At 46.7% G+C, this 20,004-nt stretch overlaps 1 protein-coding gene across 3 annotated transcripts in view; it reads right to left on the bottom strand.

Moving 5' to 3' along the window:
• mnat1 (MNAT1 component of CDK activating kinase) overlaps window positions 1–20,004 on the bottom strand; it is a 59,215-nt gene that overhangs the window by 37,314 nt on the left and 1,897 nt on the right. Inside the window, exons 1-6 of one of the 3 annotated variants that reach the window (XM_061233499.1) lie at window positions 19,509–19,745; window positions 12,153–12,305; window positions 10,247–10,320; window positions 9,979–10,082; window positions 9,471–9,611; window positions 6,957–7,085 (exon numbers count right to left, since the gene is read on the bottom strand). In XM_061233499.1, coding sequence (XP_061089483.1) covers window positions 6,957–7,085; window positions 9,471–9,611; window positions 9,979–10,082; window positions 10,247–10,320; window positions 12,153–12,305; window positions 19,509–19,597 — 690 coding nt within the window. In that variant the 5' untranslated portion in view covers window positions 19,598–19,745. Of the gene's footprint in view, window positions 1–6,956; window positions 7,086–9,470; window positions 9,612–9,978; window positions 10,083–10,246; window positions 10,321–12,152; window positions 12,306–13,872; window positions 14,725–19,508; window positions 19,746–20,004 lie in introns of those variants that run through there. The other 2 variants (XM_061233508.1, XM_061233516.1) reach the window with 2 other exon arrangements.

Genomic DNA, 20,004 nt, shown 5'->3' with positions numbered 1-20,004 from the left:
GAATGAAAGCTTGCAGATATGATGAGGGTTACAGAAATATGTGCACTACAACCACAAAATATGCTTTTACACCTCTCAGGAACCACACTTATAATTAGCAATGGCTCTGCTCCAAATTCGTAGTGGATCCTGGATCAGCTAACCCTCTACAATCTTGGGCACAGCTATTTTGGGTAAAAGGTAGATGCTGACCCAGATTCAGTCCTAGGGGGCAGAGTCTGTCTGTCACTGAGAAATGTAGACAGGTAAGCTAGTAATTCCACGAATAGGACAGCTGAATGGTCTACAAAAATATAAATCAACAGGTATGCAAGAATATTTGACCCAGTTGCTTCATAATTCCAGTCTGTCAACAAATTTTATTATTTAGCCCAGGGTTTCCCAAATAGAGTGCCGTCAGGCAAGGTCAGGATTGCCGTGTGAATATTTCTTTCAAAACAATGTTAAAAACTTTAATGGACAAATACCATTCTTAATAGCCAAAATAAACGCCGTTAAAATGCATACATATTCATTTAAACCCCGAAAGAACATTCATGCATACAGCTGACATGTCACATCGTCAGTATGTTGAGATTCTGTACATTCAGAAAGGGTGACACAGAAGCACACAGGTTGGGAAATGCTGAATTTGCCTACTAATAATTGACCTTTGATGACATTTCCAATGGGTTCAATGCAAACTAGCAAGCAGCAACCTGGCTGTTTTTGGAATAAAATGTTTCCACAATGAACAAAAATAGACAAATAAAAACAGCTTGTTTTGTTGTTTATTTCACTATTTTATCATATTATTATCGTATATATTTATACTATTAGGGGTGCAAGCACGAAGTGGTTTTGCTCAGGTTATTAATATTTTTATTAATTCTTGTTCTGCCCTAAAAGCATCTGGATCTCAGAAACTGTAAGTCATAGAGCTACCAAATTCCAAAGATTGATTGCAAATGTCACACACTACACAGACCCTGAATATGACTGGCCAGGTGGTGACGCTATAACAAACACCTTTATGTTTTGGTCTACAACTCCTGAACTATGTGGTCTAGAATAAAAACATTTTTTCATTGGATTCCCTGGCTCATACCAAACATGTATATTCCAAATGTAATATGCGCCCGCAAATGTTTCCTGCCATTTTCAATTTTGCAAAAAACCTAGTGCAAACTAGTCTCAGACTGTTTGACCCATCATTACCAAATTAGACCGGAAAGAATCAGGGGAGTCTGATACTAAATGGTATCAAAAGATCTTGATTTTTCAAAACAATATGGCCGCCACACGTCATTAAATAGCATGAACACAGCACATAGCATGGACACAGCACATAGCATGGACACAGCACATAGCATGGACACAGCACATAGCATGGACACAGCACATAGCATGGACACAGCAAATTGGAATGTGACTTTTCCTTCAACCCAGTAAGAATCACCTGCTGTTACACTTTGGGAATTACAGAACTGTGGAGGTTCACTCTCTCACAGCTGTTGTTGGATATAACATTTCAAACAGAGCCTTGAAAACCCTGAAAACCTAAAACAATAATACTCCTTAGGGCCTGGCGGCCTGGTCACGGAGCAGTCAGAGCTCAAAAATAACCTCACCTACACCCAAACATTGCACGGACTCCATTTGACTTTCAAATCCCAACTAATTTCAATACTAACCCATGCCTCTGCACCCTGACCTCTCCCTCCCCGCGCTCTGCGTCTAAAGGGTCGGCGTGCTAGTGCGTTTGAGATTATCCGATGAAAACCCAGCCCCCGTCCCACCTCACAAATATGAGTACCCAAATGAAGCCACCGGCAGTGGTAAACACGTGCCCAAGCTCAAACACGAGAATACACACACACTCACACTCACTCACTCACTCACACACACACACACACACACACACACACACACACTCACACTCACACTCACACTCACACTCACACTCACACTCACACTCACACTCACACTCACACTCACACACTCACACTCACACTCACACACTCACACTCACACTCACACTCACACTCACACTCACACTCACACTCACACTCACACTCACACTCATACACTCGCACACACACTCGCACACACAAACACACAAACACAAACACCAGGCAAATGCACGCACACATACATACACACACACACACACACACACATGCGTAAACACACACACACACACACACACACACACACACACACACACCAGGCAGATGCACACATGCATACACACACATGTAAACAAACTCACACACACACACACACCAGGCACATGCACACATACGTACACACACATGCGTAAACAAACACAAACACACACACACACACACACTCATGCGTAAACAAACAGACACAAGAGCCCAAGCCCACACAAGCCCAGCCGGCGGTGTGTGTTCATTCTGTGGTCCTGAGATTCCGGCGCACAGAGGACACTGGGTAATTTACGGAGCCGTACATCTGGGCTCAGGGATAAACTTTTGGCCCTCATTAGAGGCCGCACGGAAGGCATGTCAGCTGCTCGGCCGTCCGGACCGGGGGGTGCCGGGGGTGGCGAATCGCACCTCTCCGGGCGCAGGATGTTTTATTTAAGCCGGCGATGAAAGCCAGACAAAAGGTGAGGGGATTCCTGGGAGGTCATGCCCGCCGGAGCACGGACGGCGTGCCGCAAGAGGGCCAGATGCTCGGAATAGCGCGCACGGGGACGAAAACAGAGACGCGCGCGCACACACCAGACGGGCACGTGTTCGCACAGGCACGGGGAGGAGGCAGACCTAAACGGCCCGCAGCCCAGTTCCAGGGGCTTCTGGGAAAAGAGACAAATCATTTCTCACCTGCAAATCACCTGTGAAGCAAGTCTAAACAAACGGATGGACGTGAACGGCGCCACGCTCGCATGCCTCCTCTCCCGTGGCCGCCATTTTATTAAAACGTCAGGAGTGATCATAGTTCGTCTTTTAAGACCTCCTGCTGCATCGCATTTTCACGTTAGCAGCAAGCCAGGCAGAAGTGAAGCAGATGCTCTGTTTAATGTTCTTGTGGTGCAGATTTCCTATGAGGGCACATACCAATAGCACTGCACACAAAATGATCGCATAATCACATAGTTATGAGGAATTCTGCCAGACATGGGCAGGACCTCATAAGAAGCAAAGCCAGCTATTCAAAGGATTGGCACACATAAACACGCACAAACATAAACACACACGTACACGCGCATACGGATGCGCGCATACTCTCTCAAACACACACACGCATACTCTCACTCACCCCCCCCACACACACACACACAGACACACACACACAGACAGACGCATACTCTCGTACTCACACTCAGGCACGCACACACTCATGCATACTCTCTCACACACACATACACACACACACACACACACACACACAGGCGGGTGTATGGAGCTGGACGCTCTCTGCCAGTGCAGTGTGTGTGTACACGGCCTACCCGCCTGCCTTGTCTGCTGGAGCACTACAAAGTGAGGGATTACACCAGGCACTTTCCTCAGGCAAGACCAGGCCCATTCCTGCCCATCCCGCCAAAGCGCGGCGCACCTGGTCTCCGCGCGGATATAAACCGCGTCTCCCAGCATCCCCGGGGATCACAGGGGATCATGGGGGCCACACAGGGAGCGCCGCAGGAACAGCAAGCCAACCAGCCAGAACATACACACACCGTCATTACCACCGAACGCGCCAGTAACACCCGCTTCGGCGTAAGAGCTAGCGAAAGTGTTTTCCCCGGACACGCGAGGACCGGATTCCACAGAGAGCCGAGTGACAGCGCCAAACATGGAAATATCCCGTCGTTCCTCGAGACGACTCACCCTGACCTGTCAGCCGTTAGCATCAGCGGCTCTCTTCCCCCACCCCCCACTCCCCGACGCCACGGACCAGACAATGGCATCATTTGTTTGCCCGCCCCCGAACAGCGAGAACGCAGTTGTGGTATGACTGACGGCAGACTCGAAGGACGAGTCCTCCCGCTCTCCACTTCACCTCACGGCTTTACCGCCAGGTGCCATTCCTAAGCCGCGGCGTGCGCACAACAGCTCTTTCCGTGTGAAGTCTGAAAACATCACCAAAGGGGAGCCATTTTGTGCCCTCAGAGTTTGGTCCTCACTTCGCCAGTCAAGGCTATTCAAAATTCTAGACTTAAAATAAAAACTTTCAAATATGCTTGCTTTTCCTATCAGGGTAAAAGTCAAAGTTCAGCAGTGATGTAGCCTGCAGTCATTCTTGTTTTGATCTCTCCGAGAGACCGCAGAGAAACAAAGGGGGGAAAAATAAGTAAATAAAGAAAACAGATTTTTCTTTTTCGATGAAATCCACCGCGACTTGAACTCCCACCAACTCAAACAGCCGTTAAGTCCTTGAGGCGAGGGGGCGAGGGGGCGAGGGAGGGACCCAAACCGCGCTTCCCGGGGTTTCCCCCCAGCCCGCGCGCCGGCACCCGGAGACGGCCGCCGCCCCGCCCCGTCCCTCCCGCCGGGACGCTGGAAAACGGGCAGATCTGCTGATCCCCGCTTCCTCTGGGCCCCGACGCTCCACATCCAGGAAAACATCGCCATTAATGCCAAGACCAACAAGAGCGCAGCTTCGACTTCATCAGCAACTTTCCTAATACTGCGCTCACCACATATCAGTCAGCCAGAGACGGACGCAAGAAAATGGAGTCTGGGATCTCATGCTCAACTGTATGGAGAAGAAGTATCACGGCTCCATTTTTTAGCTAAAATGGAGCCGTGATACTTCCCCATAATGCCTCACCATGGGAGATATGTATTGGATAACAAAGGCCAATGTAATGAAGGATTATGGGAACTAGAGGAACCGAGTACCCAGATAGCAGTGTTGACCAGCATAGAGTCACGTGCTATCTGCACTACGAAAAAGTCTTAGCAAGCGTTTTAGTCTTGTAATGAGACTTAAGATCTTTTTTTTTTCTATCAAGAAGAAATCATTAGGTTGTTTCAAGTTAATGTTTGCCTGACAACTGAAATTTTCTTACCCATTGGCAAATCCAGAAATGAGTAAAACTGTCTTACTTCATTGACAATATTTGTGTCTTTTGTTACCAAAAACTAATATAAGTAATATTTCAAGTCAAAATAAGACAAAAATACTTGTTGAGACTGACTTGGTTTTAGTTTTTTGCAGTGTGGGTACCTTGTACCATTCTCGACCACTAACCTCTTCTGTGAATATCTATGCTGTCAGCAAGGTACCTTGCACCTTAAAAAACCTGACATGCCTAGCTCCTTGCTGACATACTATGTTGATTTTTCTCTTTTGGGTGAGGGGAGGGTTGGCTGTTAGAGGAAGAATTGAGGTAATTAAACGTTTAAAACTCCGCCCTCGTCACACCTGACCGGTGAAGGTATGTCTCTGAATAAACACTTCGGAGGTGCTGAGAGCGATTTACCTGCGGACCGTGACGCTGTCACTCACCCGTGCCTGACGTTACGGGACGGTGCGAGTTCTAACCTGCGCTCACCTGTGTTTTCACGCCGGAGGCGGGAACAGGCGGGACGGCGAACGGTAATGAAATAACAACCGCGAACGGACAGGGACCCCTACGGCTGCGTTCAAACGCACGACGCTGAGGCTACTGTGACCAGCCAGGCTACAAACAGCGCTTCTTCTGCCAGAGCGTGACCCAAAACAATGGCAAAAGAGGCGGCCATTACTTCTTTGATTGAGATTTCAGGAGCATTTGCTCCCGAAAATGTATGTGTGGTACCTGGAAAAATTATTTCGGAGCACATAATCTAATTGGGATATATTAGCGCGCTCCTAGATTTTTCAACTCATAAGCACATCGAAAAAAAAAGCACATTTGTACAGAGCTACTTGAAGGACGTGGCAATTCAACCAAAAAAAAAGGCCAATATTTCAGTTTGTTGACATGGCTTTTAACAAACCAATGTTGACCCACAGGGGCAGTGCTATGTACCTGCTGCGCTGTGTACCAGATGATGGCAGCCCCTGATACCACCGCACGGCTGGGTGACCTGAGGGCAGGGGTGTAAGGCATTCCAACCAATCACTACACTTGCTAGTTTTTTTTACTAATTCGTTCCCTTCTAGGTGGTGGAAGGAGTGTTAATTAGTGAAATGAGCAGCTGAAGTAATTGGTTGGTTGGTTGGTTGGTTGGTTGGTTGGTTGGTTGGGATAAGCCTGCATACTCCGTGGCACATGATTGGCCACCACTGGTGTAAGGACCGGGACCCAAAAGCACCGCGCACTGCTTGGCCCTGGATGTGAGCGTCTGCCCATAATATCACACACATAAATAATAAATGACTAATGTAGAAATGTGAGAGGAGAACGGCGCTCCAACCTTCGATCTGCCATCTGCCCCCCCCCCCCCCCCAACTTCACCCACTCAGTATGGAGCCGCCTGCATCACCACCAGACAACAGACATCTCACTCTCTCACACACACATGCGCGCGCATGTACACACACACAGCACCGTGACATCTTCATTTTATCTCCCGCTTGTGTAGGTGAGGGGTGAGCCAAGATTTCTCTCACGCACCGCTGTCCTGGGAAACATTAACGCGTCTCTCAGAGAAAGCGATAGCAAGGCGGAGAGAGAGAGAAAGAGAGACAGAGAGAGAGAGAGAGTGAGAGATAGAGATTCATCTGATTGGGATGAACTGAAAGTGAGAACTACTGCCAAATCAGCGGCTCACAGGCACACCTGAATGTAAACAGCAGAGCACGCAGAAACCAGGACAGTCCTCATTCTGACCCTACGGTACGCGCTGGTACAACAGGCTCTGGCTCCGGATGCACGCGGAAGAGGAAGCGCTCATACAGCAGTGCGCTGATACCCAGCCCAGTGTGCCCAGCCGCGGGGGCTGTCGGTGGGAGAGTTGGGCTGGTAGTTCATGGGGCTGCAGGTGTAGCTGGGCCTGCTCTCCGGGGGGAACACTCACCATGGGGATGCCCGTGGAGAAGATGGTGGGCTTCACAATCTGCCGCTGCTTCTCCAGCTGGGTCTCCAGCTGCGCCGCCCGGTCCTTGTGCTGGGCCAGGAGCAGAGTGGCGGGCAACTGGGAGCTCTCCTGCAGGGAGCAGAACAAGACTCGCATTATACAACATGCACACATGCATCATACACAAACATGAAACACAAATACACAGAGTGGCAGGTATTGGGTGTTCTCCTGCAGGTACCAGCACAGTGCCATAAGGTTAAAATATACAGCATACACATACGTCATACACAAGCACACAAAAAAATCATACACACTGACATCACACGCAAACACACACAAACATCCAACACACAAACATCACACAGACAAACACCAGCCACACAAAAAAAAAAACACCACTGACCCACACACACACACACACACACACACAGAAATACCAGGCACGCAAACATGTGCAAAGAAACATCAGCCAAACACACACCATAATCATCCGACAACACACCTTCAGGTATGCACGCATCAGTGGCAGAGCAGATAAAACAAACAATAACACGACGCAACAAGCACAACATGTTCTCAACTTCCGCAAAACAGATTAAAATGTACTGTATGTGAAATCTCTGACGGTTCACAAGGCCTTAGAGAACAGTACACGGTCTAGTGCAAGCTGAGCCCAGGCGTACACTATGATCATAAGAGCTTATGAGTGGATAAATGAAACTCACTGGTCTGAGGCTCTTAGACAGGGCCATACAGTATCTCCACTGCCATTACCCACAGGCAGAACAGCTAATGAATGTCTGAGAACAGCAGGAACTGCACAGGCAAAACAGCTAATGAAGGTCTGAGAACAGCAGTAACAGCAGTGGATGTTTTTGTGTGTGTGTGTGTGTGTGTGTGTGTGTGTGTGTTTGTGTCTGTGTCTGTGTGTGTGGGTGTATGCGTGTCTCTGTATGTGTGTGTGTGTGTGCGCGCGTGTGTGTGTGTGTGTGTGTGTGTGTGTGTGCGTGTGGCCTGTGAACGTCAGACTGAGAGCTGTCCCCCAGGGTGTGCTGCTGCAAGCTCATCCCCCCACTGACACAGGGCACTTGTTAAACAAACAGCGCTCCCCCTGCGCCCAGTAATGGACCTTCCCCAGTCAACAGGGAGGCTCATTTCAAAGGCATTTAGCTAAAGACAACAGAGCCAGGAGACACTCAGAGCCACAGAATGTTAATGGCCGCCGCGGCAGCTCCACGGAAACGTGGCGCAAAGACCGAGCGAGCGCGCGGACAGACCTCCGTAATTAACACCTGCACATTAACCGGCTAGCGTTAGCAACCAGTGCCATTGTCATTGTGTTTTCTCAGCACTCAACACCTTGTCGGTTGTCAGAGAGTTGACTTAGCGCAGCCAACTGTAGTGAAATTAACAGAGTGACTACAGTGAAGGCATCGCTGTGACCTGCTTCCAGTCAGCAGTATACTGGGCCAGGCTGTTAGACGGAGGCCTAAGCAGAGCTCTCTCACCTTCCCAGTCCTGCACACAAAGCAGCGTCCCTCTTCCAGACTCCGTACGCATGAATTATTCATGCCGCCCATGCTCTCATCCAAAGTCACTTACAAAGTGGAGCCCATTTTTAGAGCTGGAGCTTCACCACAAGAGTGCGTGTGTGCATGGGGGTGTGGGTGCCTGTCTGTGTGTGTTGCGAGCGTCTGTGAGAGAGGGTGTGTGTGTGTACATGTGTGTGTGTGTGTGCGTGTGCGTGTGCGTGTGCGTGTGTGTTGCGAGCGTCTGTGAGAGAGGGTGTGTGTGTGCGCGTGTGTGTGTACGTGTGTGTGTGTGTGTGTGTGTTGCGAGCGTCTGTGAGAGAGGGTGAGTGTGTGTACGTGTGTGTGTGCGTACATGCATGTATGTGTGTACATGCCTGTGCATGAGTGTGTGTTTGTGAGTGTGTATGTGTGTGTGTGTGTGTGTGTGGGTACATGTATATTTGAGTGTGTGTGTGTAGGTGCATGTATGTGTGTGTGTGTGTGCGTGTGAGTGAGTGTGAGTGTGAGTGTGTGTGAGTGTGTGTGCGTGTGTTAGTGAGTGTGTGTAGGTGCATGTATGTGTGCGTGTATGTGTGTGTGTGTGCGTGTATGTGTGTGCGTGCTTGCATGTGTGTGCGTGTATGTGTTTGTGTGCGTGTGCGTGTTAGTGAGTGTGTGTGTGTGTGTGTGCATGTATGTGTGTGTGTGCGTGCGAGTGTGTGTGTGTGTTTGTGTTTGTGTGTGTGTGTGTGTGAGTGTGTGCGTGCACGTGCGTGTTAGTGAGTGTGTGTGTGTGTGTGTGTGTGTGTGTGTGTAGGTGCATGTATGTGTGTGTTTGTGTGTGTGTGTGTGTGTGTGTCAGTGAGTGAGTGTGTGTGAGTGTGAGTGTGTGTGTGCGTGCGTGCGTGTGTGCGTTAGTGAGTGTGTGTGTGTGTATGTGTGTGTGTAGGTGCATGTATGTGTGAGTGTGTGTGTGTGTGTCCGTGTTAGTGAGTCTCACCAGCTCGTCCAGCAGGGCCTGTTTGTTCTTCCTCTTGGCCAGCAGCTGCCTCTGCTCCTCCTGCAGGGTCTCCAGCCTCCTCTGCTCACTGCCCTGCTGCTCCAGCAGGAGCAACTCCTCCAACTCCTCCTGCTCCCGCGTCTGAGAGAGAGAGCGTGAAGGGGAGAGAGAGAGAGCATGAAGGAGGGAGAGAGAGAGAGGAGGGAGAGGGAGAGAGAGAGAAAGAGAGAAAGAGGGGGAGAGAGAGAGCATGAATGAGAGAAGGAGGGGGAGAGAGAGAGAGAGAGAGAGAGAGAGAGAAAGAGAGGGGGAGAGAGAGAGCATGAAGGGGAGAGAGAGAGGGGGAGAGCAAGAGAGAGAACGGGAGAGAGAGAACAGGGGTATATATTAGCCTGGGAGCCTAACACAGTGAAAGAAGCACTACCAAGCACAAAACTCAAAAACGATGACAAAACCTAAGATGGGCAGTCTCTCTCAAACAGAATGGAGTGCAGAAGCAGATACTGACCAGTTTGACTTTGTTCTTCTGAATGATTTCCCTGTTCTCTCTCTGATACTGCTCCATAATCTGTTTAGTATTCTCCACGTCCATGTTGTTTGTCAGGTTAAAGACTGCACCGAGAGAAAGAGAGAGGAGGGACAAGCCACTATCAACAGGGAGAGGGCGGTACCAATACCGTCTTTACATCCACTTCAGGAGGTTATGTTAACCGATGACAGTTCACACATGCAGGAAATGACATCACAGAGCAGCCAGTGACAACAGCTGATCTCACCGAGCTCCTCCACCTGCTCCAAGTAATCGTTGTACTCCTTTAGGCTGGGGAAGTCTGTGTCTCTCTTGTTGTATCTGCATAAGAACATACAGGTTTAATGCATTCAGCACAAACATTCTGGCTTTCCTGAAGTACGAATTGGCACATTCAGCCTTTTAAACACTTTGCTTTCCTAGCAGCGCTGGGGTCTCTGGATCTTTCAGCAGGTCTTATACACTGCAAAAACATCAGTCTTAAGAAGTGTTTGAGTCTTGCAACGAAACTTAAAATTGTTTTTTTCTCTTTCAAGCAGAAAATCTTTTTAAGTAAATGTTTGCAACTCAAATTTTTTTGGCCTTTTGGCAAATCTTGAAACGAGCCAAACCGTTTCATCTCATTGGCAATATTCTTTGTCTTTTGTCGGAAAATAATAATGGAAATATAATCTAAATATGAGAGTAAACTACTTGCTGAGACTAACTTATTTTTTGGTTTGTGCAGTGTACAGCTGCTGAGAGCCAGCAGTTTTTTTTCTTAAACTGGATTTAAACATCAATAAAGACCTGAAAAGCCACGGGCTGCCTCGGCGTTTGAGATGCAAGACGGCCTTTAAGTATCTCTGAGAGTCTGCAGTACCTTGTTTAAAGGAACCCAACCGCAGTGGAGAATGGAAACTCCACTTCACTTCAGCTTGTTTGTTTATTTCCCCTGGCATTCCCAGAGATTGACCCAGCTTAGGCAGAGCAGGGAAAATCGGAATTCCAGTCCGTCCGTCTTTGTTTACACAATGACTGAGTAAGTACAGCGAATATGGAAATTTGGAGTGCTTTGTCTGATGAGAGAGATGAATCGCACAGCACTGGCACAACAATAGAGGAAGAGCTAAAGCCCATCATCCCACAACCACAGCGAAGGCACACAAAGAAGAGCTCGCCGAACACACGCACGCCCACCATATCTTGAATACAATCAAGACAGGAAACTAAATCACTTTTTGTTCACTGGCCAGAGTGGCTGGTGCAACCTGAAATCTACCAGTCAATTTCACCTTTTTTTAACAGACAACTAGACTTAGAGCAGAACAGGACCTCCAAGTGGCTGGTAGATTTCAGGATGCACAATACAATCAGGACAGGAAACTAAATCACTTTTTGTTCACTGGCCAGAGTGGCTGGTGCAACCTGAAATCTACCAGTCAATTTCACCTTTTTTTAACAGACAACAACACTTAGAGCAGAACAGGACCTCCAAGTGGCTGGTAGAGTAGGAAAACTTACTACCAGCATTTGGTTGGAGGCTTGTGTTAATTTCGCACCCTGAATATAATGAATAAAACAATATGTATATTCAGAGCAGTCCAGAAGTATTTGGACAGAGGTACAGTTTCTGTACTTTCGCTCTGTATGTTCCAGATACCCGAGTCTACATTTCAGACTCTTGTACATGCCGCGGAATCGTTTGTTGTACTTTGTATGACTTCATATTGTATTTTGCCCTTAGACAGAATGGAACAGAAGTATGTACTTTAGATGGGTGTGTGTGCAGTACACTGAATGGGATGAAGGGGTAAGGGAGAAGTTTGTGGAGTCTGGCAGGCAAAGGGCCCTGCTGTTGTTTACTGTGTGCAATCCCCTGTTACTGTTGGGGATATGGGAGGGGAGGCTTTGTCTACAAAACAAACACTGTTGTTACCAGGACAAAGGAGGCTTAGCAAGAGGGAGGAACTGAATCCCACCCACACCTCACAATAAGGCACAGAGCTACCCCCTTACCTGCACCCCACCTTACCTGTACCACACCTAACACACATGCATACATACAGCAACCTCATTAAGTGCACCCCACCTCACACACATACACAACAATCTCCTTACCTCCAACCCTCACAGGCAAGTGCACACACACATCACCCGCTGTCTGTACTCACATCTTGAGGACCTTCTTGCGGATCTCCACCTCCTTGTCGACGGCGGGGTCTTCGAAGAGCTGCACACGGAAGTTACTTTTCCTGAGCGGCGTGTCGCACTGAACACAGTTGCCTGAGCCGCGCACGAACAGCATCTCCACACAGCTCTCGCATCTGCAGAGCAGAGCACATGTCACACACACACACGCGTACGTGTGTAATACACACATCTCACACACGTGTAACATGTCTCACACACATGCTTGAAACACACACACACGCGCACGTCTCACACACACATCCAGTGTGGATGCGCTAGAGCGGGGCTGTCCGACCCCGTTCCCGGAGCTCTACCATCCACTACCATTTCACTCCAGCCCTAATTTGGGACACTAATTAGCACCTCAACGAGATCTCTAGCTGTTGAATGAGGTGTGCTTTGTTAGGGTTGTAGTGAAAACCTACAGGGCAGTAGATCCCCAGTTGATTTTATTCAGCTGACAGAATCAGGGGGGATCATGAATAGATATAGAAATATAGAGTGATAAATCTGAGTCAGGTTTTATTGCTGGTAACTTTGGAAGTGTAACCATGCACCACAGGTAGTGTGTGGTTAAATAACATTCACACAATGGCTGGCCAGTGATCTGTCATGGATACAACAGGCAACAGCACATGCAGTATCTAACAGAGGAGACACACAGTTCAACAATGGCCTGAAAATGAAATCCAAAGATGTACAATAGAAGCCAAATTATGCTGTAACAGTCATTCCGTCGTCAAGGCTAATCGGTGGGATTTCATCCCTGGGCAAATACAATTGTGAATTGCCATGTCCAGTAGAGAGGACAGGGCACTCAGAGAAGAGCAGTTTAAGCATACTGCAGCATGGGCCTTTGTGATGAGTGGCCAGCACATTTCATCACTCCTTAATGCAATAGTGACATCATCGCTGGCTTCATTGTTATTAATCATAGCAGCATTAAGACTAAAAAGATTGCGTACTCCTGGACTTGTAAATAATTAATGAATGCTCTTCTTCCTTCTTGCGTTGGATGTACATATTACAGTACATTGGCTTGCATTAGAATAGGTTGAATGTTGCACGATGTAAGGCCTGTTTTTCTTTCTTTCTTGTTGCTGCCGACCAATGCCGAAAATATAATGGCGTACGCTTAAATTTATAGCCCATGGCTTATACAATTCCCCAAAACTTAAAAAGGACATTATTACAAGCCTACCCATTATATATTGAGGAGAATGGCACATTACAGTAGACTGAGGAATAGGGGGGGTCACACTATTGCTTAAGGCTGAGTGCTTGAGGTCTTTGTTTGCATCACAATGAAAAATGCTTTTCGCCTATCTAATCAGTGCTCTGGATCTCCATTCTGTTATAATTGAGGGCAGTTAAAAATGGCGGCAGTTCATTCAGTGCTAGCGCTCTTCAACCTTGGCATGACCCCCTCAGAAGTCAACACACATACAATTCTCCTACTGATGATGAGATATACCTGCTGTAATATTTAGCTGTGTCTGGCTAGTAATATTGCTTGTCAACTGAATCTTCAGTCAAGACGTAGATACATTGTACAGATTGGCCAATAGCACATTTTATTTGGGAAGAAATACTTTCCCATTTTTTGTCTTTCACTTTTTCAAAATAATAAAAGAAGAACTTCTGTCAGTCATGTCATTCTTAATGCCAAAACGCCATGGAATGCGAGACAGCAACAAGAACCTGAGTTGTGAGGACTTGGCTTTTTTTTCTTTCCACTGTTCGAGGGCTTTTCTCCCGATTGCGGAGTTCTTTTTCCATCATGTGCCTGGTGTCAGCCCTTCTGCGACTCTGTACAGTGTCTGGGTGACAGTCTTCTGTAAAAAGCACAATACTACTAAAATGGAATTGAACTGAAAATGAATTTTATTCACACAAGGTCCACCAAGCTCCAAAGAGGCGGGCTTGTTGCAGAGCTGAAGGTGACTTCCCTCATCAGAAGCTGTCTGAGCCTGGCTTCCCATCCAGCAGAGCTGCAGCACTTCTTTAACCTTCTCTCCGACACTCAGGGGCGTTCCCTCCATCGCTTTTTAAGCACCTTGTGACCAACCTCGAAATGTCCTTTTACTAATGGCAGTGAGACTTACTGCAGAGCCAAAGTGTAAATCAAACTTAAGCCCGTTTGGACCACTAAGTTTTATGCTAGAAAACTTTTGCAGTTGGCAGTTGCGCAAGATGAATGTTTATCAGGAGCTGTTTTGAATACCATTAGCATTAGCTCGGTGGAAAAAAAATCTATATTTTCTGCCAGATTTAAATTAAAAGAAATTATTGGTATTTGAAAGTTTTAACGTGCATAATCGCAGGTCTTTTGACAGACCCAGAATGATAATTGCACTAAAGAGGAATGAAGGCGTACTTTGGTATTTTAAAATACCAAATTTTGATTTGAATGTCAATCAACTTCATCAGCGCTTTTTTTTTTTTCTTTTTTTCTGTGTTTTGGAAATGTGTGTGAACAAGGCTTTGAATAAGCTCGTTCTCCTAAGTGCAGGGATTTACCAAACGTGCAGGTCAGGGCGTAAAAAATGATAGGAATTCACCGCGTTTGACGCTAGATCGCCGCAGAGCTCGGAGGAGGAGACGGTTGGTCTCTGAGTCTAGCTGTCTGTTATGCCGCTTATTAAGGGAGGGAATTTTGGGGGTGACGGACAGATAAGACTAGTCAGGAACAATGCACAGTGCTCATTACTGTCACCCGCTAATGCCAAACATGAGGAAGACACCAGCTCAGCTACTCACAGGGAAGGGAATTAGAGCCTACTGCAGACACTCTCAAAACCAGCCCCATGGCAACCGGACACACCTTTGTGTGCTTGAATTCAACATCAATCACTCTCACAGAGATGGTGCACCTCAGAGACAATGGGAAACAGAATCAATCTCCCTAATGCGGACAGGGGAAACGATTCAAAAAGGTGGAGGGAGCAACGTTTAAACATTCCAATTTATGTAATGCGAATAACAGCACGCTATCGAACGAGACCTGTTACTAAAAAACTGTGTGTGAGGAAAAAAAAAAACTTTTTCCATTAAACCCAACTCTTATTATTTACTCAAAGTCATTAGCCTGACTGGCATTCGGTGATGGTATTTGAAAACTATCTTAATGCCATTTCAGAAAGTTTTGTGTGAAGTTAAACTTCTGCTAAGTTTAAACAATACAGACCACACTTATCCTGGCTAATACCATGCCCAGCTCCCTATTCAACATATATTTCAACTACAAATTTAAATTTAAAAAGCAACTTAGAATGGAGGTCAAAATGGTCCAGAAATAAATGCAAGGAAGCTAACCTCTCATGCTAACGAAATGCCTCATCAGCACAAACTCTGCCAGACTGGTAAAACCTGCCATGGTAGCTAGAAACTGCTGCGCTGTGGATTTTAGGATACCTGTTCTCAGGTAAAGCACGAACCAGGACAAACAGGACGATCCCTCTCCCATCGCTGGGCCTGAGCCCGGTCAGCCAGCGGCCGAACAGAGCGAAGAGCTCTAATGCGCGGTAGAGCTGGACAGATGTTCCCCCCTAGCCCTGGGCTACAGGAGACACATGGGTCTGAACATATGGAGGGTCACTGCACGTTTCCACAGGCCCACAAAGAGTCCATTCATCACCGCCAGCCGGACATGGGGAATTACCAGGGCCCTCTATTCCACCAGACTCCTCACTCAGGGCCGCAGGGGAAAGACAGGCCGGGGGCCTGAGAGAGCTGGCCCCATAAGAGCAGCAACACAAGACTAACATACAAACCAAACTTCACTAACTAACTACTCTACTATCCTCACCTGCACTGGTACACACATCGGAGCTCAGTGTAAGATGGAGGATATGCTGCAAATATTTTTCTAATTTTCAAATATATATAGATCAATGAATTATAATCACCTGTATAATACCACAGGTCTCATAAAATCAAACCTATGGTTTAAACTATATGAAGATTTGATGTCTGAGCAGAAAACATCACAAACACTGTGCACTTCTTAATTCCTGCCGCACCATGGAGCTCATCCAGGAAACCGCAGGTGTTCGACATATAAACTGTACTAAAAGCTCTACTTTTAAAAGCACGGAGTTAAGCACAAAATGCACAGCAGCCTTCGTTAAGACATTAGCAGCATTCTCCCGAGATTAAAATCTCCCTGACAAGAGACACCTGACAGCTCTAAGTTATGTCTCCCAACACACTCGGCCCCCCCTGTATCCAGACTTCTCGCCCCCATTTTCGGGAGCTCCTCCATGGATCCGGAGGAGCCCACTGGATCAGGGACGGGGAGCCCCAGGCTGTTCCCAGGCCTGTGCCCACAGGTGAGCTCCTTATCTCTCAGCTCTGTCCTGCTGTCCCTCACCTGTGGTGCAGCTGTAATCTCGCCATCTGCAGCTGTCAGCACTGCAGCAGGGGTAGGTCTAAGCCGGGCCCAGGTAGGGCCAGAAAGCACAACCACAGCAATGTGTCATACATGTGTGAGGGCCTAAATATAATGGAGCTGAATGGGGCAAAGATGATCACTTATTCTCTCCACTCTGAACTGCACTATGGGCTCCTCAAGAAACCGGGCTTTCTGTGGGTTGGGTTGATGCATTGATCCTATGCTATCCAACACCTTGAGACACTTTATACCTGCCGAATTTCTTAACACAAAAGGAAGGAATCGTATGGACAAGAGTGAGGGGGACCAAATACATGGAAATGCACCTGCCAGTCTGCACAGCACTTTCTAATGATATCCCCATTGCTAAAAGACTGACATGCTGACGGAACACTCGGCTGGATTTGCAGCACTAGTGGGCAGTCCCTGCATAGTTCAGATTACCTGGCAAACTGGCAGCATAGGAACAGTTTCAGGCAAAGGGAATTTATAGGTCAGAATAGCACCCTTACTGCAGAATGCTCCGCACCAGTCCACAAAATCATAGGATACACAGCATGTCGCTAGGATACAACACTAGATTGTAAAATTCTATCCGACTTGGGCAACTATGGTTCAACACCTTCAAATTAACACTGCTAAAGCCGGAAGAGAAACTTGGAGGAATCTAGGGAACAATGCGTGGAAATATGCCAGCATCTTTATTGTAAGATATAGGCTAGTGATTCTAAAGCTGAAAGGGAATCTGACATCAAAACATGCCCCTGACCAATCTCAAAATTACAACACAAGTTTTTTTACAGGATTAAACATGGGGGGAGAAACCAGAAGCTCAGCATGCTTGGCTCTTCACAGGAACATTATCTTCTTGATTTGTTGTGGAAAACCTGTGTTCATGGGGTATGAAATAACTTCTTATTTAGTTGACACTTTTATCCAAAGCAACTTGTCAGTCTTGTACAGTCAATCACCCCTGGACCAATGCGGGGTTAAGGGCCTTGCTCAGGGGCCAAATCTTATCATGGCTACACTGGGGCTTGATCCACCAACCTTCCAGGACCCAGTCATGTAGTTTAGCCACTAGGCTACAGGCTGCCCTGGGTACAAATAAGAGCCACTGGAGTACTACAAGGCAGTAATGGCTATTTACGGGAAGGTGGGCAGGCACCTGCCCTGACTTCACTCAGGCACCAACAGCCATCCTTTTTCCAACAAACCTCGTGCCAGTACCTGTCATCTCCGCCCGGCACTGCCACCAGCCTCAAATGCCAAAGGACATCTGACTGCGTAATGGTGCGTAGGCAATAAATAAGCACACCGCTGGCAGCGCGAAACTAAATGTGCTACCAGTTTAATTTTAGATGTCAGCTATTCCACATGCCTGTCCAGGTTGGAACAACTTCAGAGGGCTCGTCAGCTGTCTGTGAGGCTGGCCGTCGTCCAGATATGGCACTAGCCATAGACAAAGGTAGGTAGGGAGTGCAGACATACAGATAGATAGAGAGAGGCAGGAAAGATTAGCTCTGAACACACAATGACATAAAGGTGGCAGACAGACAGGTGTAGACAGACAGGGCAGTAAGGCAGACAGGTTGACTGAGTGACAGGTTGGAAGGAACACTGTACTGAGAAAGACAGGTGCACTGGACACAGAGAACAAGAGTCAGCCAATTAGCAGGTAAACTACATAACATTAGACCATACTGCTCCAGTGTGAAACACAAGCCTGCGGTAATCAAGGCTGAGGCTTTCTACGTGTCATTTTACAGCCAAATTATTTTCGCTTACCCTCCCACCAACCCGCCTGACAGTAGCACAGAGTTATGTGCAAAATGACCTGATGACAAAGCAACAGCACTTCCTGGTCAATAGGCTTGTAGAGGACACGTAGAGAGCATTCACTCCGACATCAGCTTCCATATTCTACATGCTGCTCTGTCATTACATTTTTTAACGGCTTTTAATTACGCAGACAGATTGGTCAGGGATGTTCAAGGACTGTAGAGTGACTTTTTACTCAGACATATTTTCATCAGCCATCGCCAGGTGACAAGGTTACATTGCCTACGAGGCATGCTAATGTTGGCTTTTAATCTTTCACGGAGACCATCGCTATTCTCTTAAGTGTACGAAAGTGTGAAATCCCATCCACCACGCACCAAATAATAAGTATACTCCTTGAATAGCCCCCCAAGTTCTGTCTCGTCAACTGTAAATGTTGACATAACAGCTAGATTTGAAGATAGGCCATATGCAGTGTACTGTACACATAGTATCCGACAGCATTTCAATGCCCTAATCATGGGAATATGGCAACACATCACTACTCAAGGGACTGTTATAAAAATAAATGTATAACTGTAAAAGAGTAACTACACGACGTAATATAAACGTGTCCTCTTTTCGGGGGTCGACAACAAACCAACGTTAGATCTAGTTTAGTAGCTAGACAGCAAGTAATTTCACATGTAACTAGACTATTTTTCGTGAAACCCTAGAAAGTTCGAAGGAAACCAGTGCAATATGCAAAAACACATCGTGACGTGAAAAAGTTGTAAACGATTTAAATCTGCTATCTAGCTATTTCATAATTGGTTAGCCACAAAGAGTAGACAATGGGGAAAATACAATTACCCACGCACATCCGTAAACTATTTATTGTGTGCACTTGTTTAGAGTGATCAGTTAGATAATTTGCAGTGAGTGAATCGGAAATATATAACAGAAGTTAGCCTAGTAGCACTAGCCAACTGCTTTTCGTAACCAGTACATTAGCTAGCCATCAAGCTTGCGAATTAGTTGCACTTTTACCGGGAAGTTTGTAACGTCGTTTTAAAAAATCATATCCATAAGTGCTTCTCTTGCAGGTTAGCTAAATTAGCTAGTTAGTTATCTAGCCTAGTAGCAAGCTATCAAAACATAGAAACATATGAGCTACACTTACAGTGTATGACCACACACGTTCACCATCAGTTTCAGCGACGGGTTCCTATATTTGGTCGTTTTGCATCGTGGGCAGCCCTGGTCATCCATATTTACAGTGATATATATTTTCGAAAATTAATAATAAGCTGTCTAACAGTATCTAGATCACTAACTATGATCATGAGAAAATGTTTGCAACCAACGCAATGAAAAGGGTGGTTCACGGGATATATATTCCGGACTAGAAATAGCCGAGAAGAGAAGCTTTGTTCCCACCGTTTAGTTCCAGTGCGCTTGCCATCTGCAACGCATGAAAGGCATGGAAATAGAGATATGCTTATTTGTGTGCTTGTGTACCACATTAAACGTTCCCCAGTTTAAGTCAATAACAAGGACAATTATATACAGTTTTATTTATACGGGTATGTTTATTTTTGTGAACGGATTGTTAAACCAACGGACAACTTTAACAGTTACACGATGCGCTCAGCTAGGTGCTGAAACTTTGCCGAAAC

This window comes from Conger conger, chromosome 1 (assembly GCF_963514075.1).
Source record: "Conger conger chromosome 1, fConCon1.1, whole genome shotgun sequence".
Lineage (NCBI taxonomy): Eukaryota > Metazoa > Chordata > Actinopteri > Anguilliformes > Congridae > Conger > Conger conger.
This window is presented reverse-complemented; position numbering and strand designations above follow the sequence as displayed.